Source organism: Podarcis pityusensis, assembly GCF_964106645.2.
Source record: "Podarcis pityusensis genome assembly, chromosome: 2".
NCBI lineage: Eukaryota > Metazoa > Chordata > Lepidosauria > Squamata > Lacertidae > Podarcis > Podarcis pityusensis.
Genome location: NC_138029.1, coordinates 103280492 through 103290358, shown reverse-complemented (window position 1 = coordinate 103290358; position 9867 = coordinate 103280492). Strand labels below are relative to the sequence as shown.

The following is a 9867-nucleotide window of genomic DNA, read 5'->3' as shown; positions in this document are numbered from 1 at the left end:
GGGGGAAATGGCGAAGATCTGTGACATGTTTTACTAGTGAGACAGAATGGTTTCTAGCAGACTGTCACCTGTTCTGAGACATCAAAACAAGGGACAGAGATATAAAACCTCTGAGAAACTTTGAGATTAAGTTCGACCCCAAGTCACGATGGGAGGAAACAACAGCTGGGAAGTGAAAGAGACAACACCATATATGGACAGAAGGAATCTCTGGGGATATAACAGTTTTCACATGCAGGACAAAATAAAGATAATAGTTTGAGTTCCTCATTTGAAGCTTTATAAATTTATATATTGTAACATCAGGAATGGAAATCATTAATTATGTAGCTGTTGACTAAGGGATTATTATTATAACTGAAATGTAACTGAAATTAATTAAGCTTATGGAACGCAGTAATGTAAGATTAGAAATGCACTCAAACCATCATGTGGGGAGTCATTTTAACTAAAATTATACAATTATACAATTATCAAATTTGGGAATTAATTACTGTTATATTTTGGCTATTATTGGGGGTATGTTGGAAAACTAATGATTTTTTAATAATAAAAATACAAACGAAAGCATCAAAATCCAGTTGTCATTTGTTCAATTACTCTCCCTAGCAGTGTGCTATTCTTTTGAAATCAAACTGATTTTTTTTTTGTTTTTCATTAAAAGAACATGGATGGATGAAGATGATATATTTTCTGGGATTAAAATCTAAAAAATTAACAACTATTTTCAGGACTTTGAATTTTTCACCGTTTTATGAGACACACAGGTGTTGAGAGCAGATTTTTGTTTGACTTTATTAGATTCTTCTGTCTGATCTCCCAACAGTTGTGCCATCTGTTCACTCTGAAAATGAGAGATGACTCTGGTCTTGACTTGTTAATTGGAGATACAAAGCCCTTTAGGAACAGTAGAAGTTTTAGGTTTGCTATTTCTTGTTATCTACTTCAATCTGAGTTTCATTGAACTATTCTACAAGAACACAGAAAACCATTTTATATTAAATAAAAGAGAGATTAGACTCTCTGGGCAAGTTCTGCACTCCAAAGCTGATCTTGATTGTAAACTCAATTAATTATCTGGGAATGACAGTCAGTTCTACTTTATTTCCTGTAATATTAACTATAGGCTTTCACAGATACTATATGCTTCAGCCTCAAATCCAGCCTGAGCGAAATACGATTACTCAAAAGACCCACTATGTTCAGCAGAGCTTATTCCCGAGTAAGCATGCATAGGATTGCAGCTCAAGTTGGCTCTGCACAAAGCATTGTGGACTTTGGGCCTACTAATGTTATAGCTTGGTCTGCATCTTGAATGGACATAGGGCGCCCCATTCAAAGCCAAATTTAAAAATATATAATACGTAGGAGAGCACAAGAAGTAAGGTAGGCAGATATGGGTCCACAGCATTGTGGGGGACACTTCAATATTTAGGAGTACTCTTTCCATCCCTCATTACTGCCAACTGCTGGAGGGGGTAGAAAGTTACACAATGTAATAAAAACACTACCTGATGTTAAGTGATCCTACCTCAACAGGGAGGAGCTGTTTTGAGCACATTCCTATATTATGCCTAAAAGGAAATTCCACTCAATACTCCATACACTATAACTCCATATAAATAAAGAACTCTAAACAAAGATCAAATGCACTGTCCTCTTATAAACACATTCCTTGATTAAAAATGCTGCAAAACAAGGGAACTGACAGAAAAGGCCATATTTAACAGTGAATGTGAAGCACACTGTTAATGTGAAGCACACTGTTAATGTGAAGCACACTGTACCAACTGCTCACCTTTGCATTTCTCGAGTGCAAAGCATGGTTAAGACTATTTTCTGCTCTGTGAGTCCTACAAGCCTTACACAAAGGCATCATTAACCTTTTGAAATTAGTTGTCTTCAGTACAGTGGTACCTCGGTTTAAGAACAGTCCGGTTTAAGAACGATTTGGTTTACAAACTCCGCAAAAACGGAAATAGTTTCTTGGTTTGAGAACTTTACCTCGGTATACGAATGGAAGCCGAACAGTGGAAGGGCACCGGCGGCGGGAGGCCTCATTAGGAAAAGCACGCCTCGCCTCGGATTAAGAACGGTTTTGGTTTTGGTTCAGGAACAGATTAAGTCCGTAAACTGAGGTACCACTGTACTATTATTCCAGATACAGCCTGCCTACAGAGGGAGAGATCTATACTGATTTTTTAACATTTACACTGTGGTATTCCTTGTCAGTGTGATGTATCAACTTTTTATGTAATAAAGAATCCTTGCTTGGCTTCTTGCTCCAAAATGCATGCATGTTAATGTTAACGAAACATCCAGGCACAAATTGTGTCTTAATGCAGTGTTAACATTTTGCATTGCCTGTTTCCAATAGTTTTTAAATAGTACTTTTATATGATCATTACAAAATAGGTATTCAGAGGTTAAGACCTCTCCTTACATGCCATTATTTAAGCAGTATGATGCCTTTTACAAAAGACTAAACTCTTTGGACTGACTCCCTCAATACAGGCATTAGAAGTCTTTCTCTGCCTAGGTTCAGGATTTTAAAACTAATTTTAAAGGCAGTACAAGAATTTCATTGGTTGAAATCCTAATATTGGTTGCTGGTTGGAATAATTGCTCTTCAAAAAGGTTCTTTGACATTTGTTTCTTGGAACTTTTGCCAATAAAGTAAAAATCTGATGCTATTCTAGGTATCCTAAAGGTTTATTTGGGATGTGGAGATGGGACTCTCCGTGACAAAATAAGGTGGGGGTTTTTTTTACAGCTAAGTGGGTGTGACAGGCACAGCAACCAGAGAGCAGTAAGATGACAACTCAAGTAGACAAAAAGGAGCCAACCCTGATTTCCCTTCTGTTGTCAGCTGGCCCTGCCCCAGGTTCCCTCAACCTTCTTCTGGGGCTCTTCCTTCCTTCCCCGTCCTACTTACAGCTGCCTCTTCCACTCAGCCACCATGTCCATTTGGACATCAGAGACAATCTGTAACTAATGGCAACTGCTGGGGAGGCATCAGCACAAGCCCCCTAGGCCTGAAAATTGTGGGGGCACCTCAGCAGTGATTTTTCATTTAAAAATATACAGCCCACCCTTCATACAGGGGCAGGGGTGGGGTCACACCATAAACTTTGGTATTTGACCTTCCATTATCTGTGAAGGAAAAGACAGAACAGACAATACACATAGCTGTATTCGGGGGAGGGGTTGATTTAGAAATATAAACTGGCTTGCACAAGTTCTGCAGTTCTCTTCATTGCTTTCACCGGAGTTGGGGTGGTGTTCTGGCTTGGACATCCATGGAAGCAAAAAATAGGCCATAAAGAGGATGGGTACCATCTGATCACATTACCCAGCACTTCCACCAGCTTCTGCCTGGCAACTTCATCCACTAACTTCAGCCCACCAACTTCCCAGGGTTTCATCTGTTCATGAATATCCAACAGTTTCCTTTCACACATCATATTCACACATGTACACTCTTTGCTTTCACCACATTCAAACTCTTCCACTCACAACACAAGCATATGCCAGCCAACCTCCATGAAGAACATCATTCATTTATCTTTCACTGTACCTTCATTCACATTCTTGTCCCGGCTGCAGCTCAGATTTCCGACTTCTGTTGACTGGCTTCCGAAGGTGAATTTCAACCAATTTGCATCCACAAATATCAGCCTCCTTCTGCTTTATGACATCTACCAGCTTCCAAATGTGAACTCCACCCACCACCTTCCACCACCACCACCACCTGCCATGGATTTCAGCTGCCTTCTGTGATGGAAAAGTTTGTTTTGCTGGGCAGGTTGGGTCCCCAAGTGTTTTCTTCTTTTTCCCTGCCAGAAAACGGTTATTGAATGGCAGCCTCTGATTGGCCGGGGTTCCAGGAGAGGGATTTGAAAAGGAAATGATTTTGAGAGTCAGTTTGTAGGTTGGGATAGAGCAGGAACAGGCAAACTCCTGCCTATCATCCCTAGCTAACAGGACCAGTGGTCAGGGATGATGGGAATTGTAGTTCCAAACATCAGGAGGGCCGGAGTTTGCCTATGCCTGGGATAGAGGCTGGGAGAATAGGTTGGAAGATAGGGAGTGAGAGGAGAGTTGGTTCTGGATAGAAACATCCACTCTGAGGAATATATCAAAAGCTAGAGAAAGGAGACTCGTGAGTTTAGTATGAAGGACAGTGTGTGGTGTCCTGGAAGAGTAATTAGGCCAGGAATTAACTGGGAGGCTGAGGCTGAGCCAGAAGAAGTAAAACAAAACAAAACAAAATAAAATAAAATAAAATAAAATAAAATAATTCCTTCCAGTAGCACCTTAGAGACCAACTAAGTTAGTTATTGGTATGAGTTTTCATGTTATTTTATTTATTTTGTTTCGACTACGGCAGACGAACACGGCTATCTACCTGTAACCAGAAGTAGAAACTGTGAGAATACAGTCTACTTAGGACTCATTCCAGTCAGGAGGGGAGAGATTCTTCTACAAAAAGAGAAGACTCCCAAACCAGTAAAGAGGGATGTGGTGATCCCTTGGGTCTGTTACTTGGAGTACCTCAGGAGTAGGGTTGTCTAAGGGGTGTGTAACTGACAGGAAGAACCAAGGTATTAAGCAGCAACAGCTGTGCAACAACTGAGAAAGAACTGAAATGAAATAACATAACATACTCTGAAGTATCTTATGTTTTAACTACTTTGTGTCATAAACTTCCTTTGTTTAATAAAATCATTCCTGTTTATTTGCTCAAATCCTGCCTGAGACTTCAAATTATTAAATTTGCCCTCACACAAGTCCCCCACAGGATAATCTGGGGTAGTTTGTAGGAATTTGTGGAATTGGTGTTCTGTGAGGTGGGTGCACTATATTTAAGTGAGGGCAGGGCCAATGGCACCAAGGGGAAAATTGTTGTGCCGTCGCACCTTCAAGCCACAATCCTGCTCAGCAAGTGAACTTGCCTTATTATCACTCCATAGCATACCATAGCCAGATGATCGCGTCTGTCCAATTGTCAATTTGTTTCCTCCCAAGTGCAGGAAGACTGGGCAATGCTGAATGTCAGTTGTTTCCTGCTGCGTTCTGTTGAAGAAAGATACAAAGGCCCACCTTTATATCCACTCAGCTGCCATGTACTTTTCTGATGTCACAGGTAGTCTGTAGCCAATGGCAGCAACTGGGGATGCATCATTATAATCTCCTCAGGCCTCACAATTATGGGTGCACCTCAGCATGGTTTACTTGTGTGCTTGTTTATTGTTAAATTGTTGGTAAAAATATTATAGGCCAACCTTCATTTGTGGAGATGCACACCATAAAAATCCTGTAGCCCTATTTCACCATATTCAATTAAATGCATGTCCTCCTTTTGCTTTGGCCACAGTTTATATGGTGATTGGCAATGGTGGGCAAGATATGCTTTGTGGGAAATTGTTCACTGTTGCTAATATCACTGGGGATCAATCCTCAGAAGAGGAGTGGGAATCCTCCAAACCAGCAGCATCCCAAGCCAATGGTCCAGGAAGAGCCCTTAGAAGAATTGCTGTGGTTGCCTTCAGAGGCAGAAACAGAATGAACCCCCAAGCCCAAAAAAGTGATGTTGTCTCAAAAGGCGGGCCAGGACTCTCATGCTCAGGAGTGCCCATTTACAGAAAATAACTCTGTAAGGTCAACTACACCCCACAAAGTAAAGTACCACAACATACACAAAAAATAAGTGTGGTCTGACTGATTCAACTTACTTTAAAACATAAATATATATTGTGCCAGTAGCATACATATAACAGTTACCCAAAAATAATAATGTGTTGTGAATTACTGGAATAACAAATCTCACAGACCCTGCACCTATAGTGCAAGCTACCTGAGCAGCCTATGCACAATCACATTTCGTATCTGCATCACTCCACATCCTATAGATGTGGAGATCATTTGGTCACAGGTGTCCATACTACTTGTAGTTTTAATATAATAAAAATGAACTCTGGCTTGGAATTCAGATTTTGAATTGTGGTCTGAGATTCCTGCATTGTTATGTGTTGAACCAAGAAGAATCACGGTCCTGCTTCTGATGGGATTTCCAATGTGGCAACCAGAGTAAAAATTTCTTACTTACTCCCTTTGCTAATGGAACATTGCTGAATAAGTTTGCAATTGTCGCATTCCATCCAGAACCCTGTGGTTAGTACCTCAACCACTATCAACCCTAGGTTTCAAGCTGCTGGGATATTTACTTCTTTCCCAATATATACAGTGAAGTGTGCCTGTCTGTCTGCCTGTCTCATTATTGACTATAAGGAGGAATTTAAAAACATTCTCGTTTACCCATGCATATGATTGCTAAAACATTGTGATGACACTAAATTTGATGCCTAAAAGAAACCTTGAAAATGAAATTGTAGAGTTAGAAAAGCTTTAAAATGGGTCAATCAAAATGATCAAGGGGATGGAACAACTCCCCTATGAAGAAGGTTTCTCAACATTAGAACCTGTGGACATCCAATGAAGCTGAATGTTGGAAGATTCAGAGCAGATAAAATAAAGCTATGTAACTCACTCCTACAGAAGTCAGTGATGGCCACCAACTTGGATGCCTTTAAAAGAGGGCAGGGAAATTCATGGAGAATAGGGCAATCCATGGCTACTAGCCATGACGGTTGTGCTCTGCCTCCACAGTTGGAGGCAGTAATACACTTGTGTTTATTTTGACATCTGAACTAGGTTGATGTTGTAGTTGACGTCCATCTGTCTAGGGAGACAATGGAAGAGTATGCCTTCAGGGGTCAACCCGTTTCAATATTTATTGTACTTATTTATTGATTATACTTAGTGCTGCTTATATAATAAAGAGAAGCAGAAACAGTTAAATAGTTGCTGGGAAGGAAGAAATAATGGCTAGGAAGGCATGCAAATAGACACACATACCTTCCTTAGGAAACTCAAAGCAACTTCCAATGATTTTCTGTGCTTAGGTTCAACAGTCATACAAAAACCATGTACTCTGAGACCATTCATTAGATTACATACAAGTGGCTGAAACATGAAGTTGCCAAGGGCATATATAATATTTTCAGTTCTATACATAAGTGGTTTAACTGATACTCCTTGAAAATGCGATGTCTTTTGTTTCAATTTCTTGGAGACCAACTCAGAACTCACTACAAAACAAACCTATTAGAAGCCCTTTTGTTTTTTTAAAGTGGCATATGGCACCAATTGGCATTGATAAATGAAAGCACATAACAATAAAATGCTCTGTGCTACATGCTAGTAAAAATGACAAGCTAAAATATTATCAACATAAAAAGGAGTAGGTGCCATATTACTATCCAAAATAATATATCGCACACTGTATGCTTAAGGATTTCATTTTACTTTCCTGTAATTATTTGTATATATCTGATAATATCAGTCCATTACATCTTTTGGGGAATATAATTAATAGCAAGTTGGATGAGAATGTTTTTTAAAAATTGTGCTGTGATTATTTTTAAGCAATTTCTGACTTTGTTAGTTGTGTTTAACTGCCACCTAGTGTTAAAATTAACAAATGTCTTTTCATAAGACATTAAAGCTGTAGATAAACACTTATGTCAATGAGGCAATTTCCAGTTTATAATATTTTGGAGGTCAATGCTCTTCAATTGTTCTCTATTTTTAAATAGAGGCCAATGCTCTATATTTTTAAAATCTAATTATTTGTTTTTTAAAAAATTGCTACCACATGCCCTGTAGGACAGGGACAAGGATCCTCCTGCCTGCAGACCTAATTAAACCCACCAGGTATCAGAGATAGGCCTACCAGGTAATTTGGGGCATACCATGCCCACCTTTCCTGCCTCTGAGGTTGTATATATGTCCATCAGTTATTCACCCCTGCTTTACAGTAAAGATCTAAAATATGTATCAGGCCACAAACATTATCAACCAAAATTCATAAGCTCTTGCCTCTAGTCTGTGTTCCTTTGGTGATGACCCAGCAACAGCCCACACCTGCACAGTATGCTAGTTTCTACACCCACACCCACCCACCCACCTCAATCCTCCGTTCAGGCAAGCAAGAATCAAAGTTCAAGGACACACTGCAGTGCAGCAAAAACACCCAAGGAATGTTCAAATCTAGTGTGGGATGTGGCCTGGAGGAGAGTTCAAGAAGATATAAAGGTCTGGAGAGCCACATACCGCCTTGGTTCTCCATCCCTACTAATGAAGTTCCTCCATTCATGAATGAACAGAATACATGTAAACTTTCATTGTAGAACATGTAACTAACTTGTTAAGCCACAAACAAAAAAGGTCGTGGTCTCTCAAATAGAGCACCCACCTATAGTGACAGTTCTAACTGCAGAATTTGAGCCTATTTCCCACAGTGATGCTTCAAAGGGGCCATCCACCATGGATAAAACAGTGTATAAGTCATCTTCAGACCCCCCCCCCCCATTAATCCTAACAATATTACTTTGTAAGGTAGCCAGCTAAATATCAGCAGACGGTATGCCAAAGTGCTGAGTGGCATTCCTTTCATTTCTACTTGATCAATGTGTCTTTTGTTATGGCAGTAACTTAAACTGTGCTTTAATGAGTTATTTAAAGCTTATTTGCCATTACTGCATGAAAGCACAGTCAGGAATATTCCACCGTTTTTGGCCTGGAGGCAAGAATGTCATACTTCTAAAGGAGGAAAAGACATGAGAAGTCATTTCTTATTCCCTTTTAGGAGCAATCACATCTCTGATAATGATATTATTGAAGCACCAGATCTAACTGCGGCTAGGGATTGGTAGAGCAGCTTACAAGTCAAACCAGTAAAACAGTAGCCCAAACACCTGATTTGCAATGCTAGAGGTGTCCTTCTGCACAGCTCCGTTCGACTCTGTCATCGGAGGCAAAGCTCTGTGGGCAAGCTGTAGCCCAATCTGCCAGCCCAAACATTGGGCAGGTGGAAGATACCATCACCTCCCCTGTCAGCAGTAGTCAATCTCTTCACTGCACCAGCACAGCACCACAGTTTTCCCTCTACCCTGGCTGGCACAAGTGGCAAAGTTGTAAAAGTGAGCGGTGCAAACTTTGGTCCATCAATCCCTGCCACTTGCTGACCAGAGATTTCACTTGACCCCCAAGACGTAACAATTCAGCAGGATCCTTCCTATAGGGTAGTTTGAGTTGGCATGTTTATAAAGTATTCAACATGCTATAAATTGTGAACAGCAGGGGGAGAAATGCCTTCCCTCATCACTTATGAGGGAGTAAATCACACTGAACACAGTGGGACTTGCTCCTGACTAGACCTGCATAAGGTTGCACTTGTTGCTTACTTATGAGGTTGGCAGTTTGTAAACACAAACATAAATATGTCTACTCAGACGTAAGCCCCAATAAGCTGCTGATTCTGTTGGGCAAGAAAAGAGAGATGCAAGACTAGAGATTGAGAAGTGTAAATGGCAGTTCCTGGTTGGGGGACGAGTGGAATTGATATGAAACTTATAAAAGAAAATACTGAGCTATAAACTACCATTACATACGGTAAACACACCTTTTCGACACCTTTTTTTTTTTTTTTTTTTTTGCCTCCTAAGCAAGAAACCTGACGTACTGGGTTCTCTCACCGAAGGAGAAAGAAGAAAATAGAGCCGGGGAAAGCAACCCCCTCCTCCTCCATCACCTCAGAGTAACCTGCCCGTCCTCCCACCCAGGTTTCCCCAACGGTTTTCTTCCCCAGAGCCGCTAACGACTTGCTCCGCCCCCTTTCTTCGTCCGCTTACGACAGCGACCGCGCGCCGAGTGCGGAAAAGGGCCAGTTCTGTGCACTACTTGCCTAGCCGCGCCCCTTTCACAGGAAGACGGCCAATCAAACGGTTTCAACCGTCGCCCTCT

At 40.7% G+C, this 9867-nt stretch overlaps 1 protein-coding gene across 25 annotated transcripts in view; it reads right to left on the bottom strand.

Annotated features, from left to right (window-relative positions):
• LOC308471644 (uncharacterized protein) overlaps positions 1 to 9730 on the bottom strand; it is an 88264-nt gene extending 78534 nt beyond the window's left edge. For 10 of the 25 annotated variants that reach the window (XR_013983009.1, XR_013983011.1, XR_013983012.1 and 7 more), the window contains exons 1-2: positions 9587 to 9726; positions 4979 to 5076 (exon numbers count right to left, since the gene is read on the bottom strand). Coding sequence is in view for 6 of the 25 variants with exons in the window: in XM_080995918.1 (XP_080852044.1) it covers positions 4979 to 5076; positions 9600 to 9652 (151 nt within the window). In the remaining 19 variants the exon portion in view is untranslated. Of the gene's footprint in view, positions 1 to 482; positions 4587 to 4955; positions 5077 to 9526 lie in introns of those variants that run through there. The other 15 variants (XR_013983018.1, XM_080995918.1, XM_080995917.1 and 12 more) reach the window with 5 other exon arrangements.
• Between the last annotated feature and the right edge of the window lie 137 nt (positions 9731 to 9867).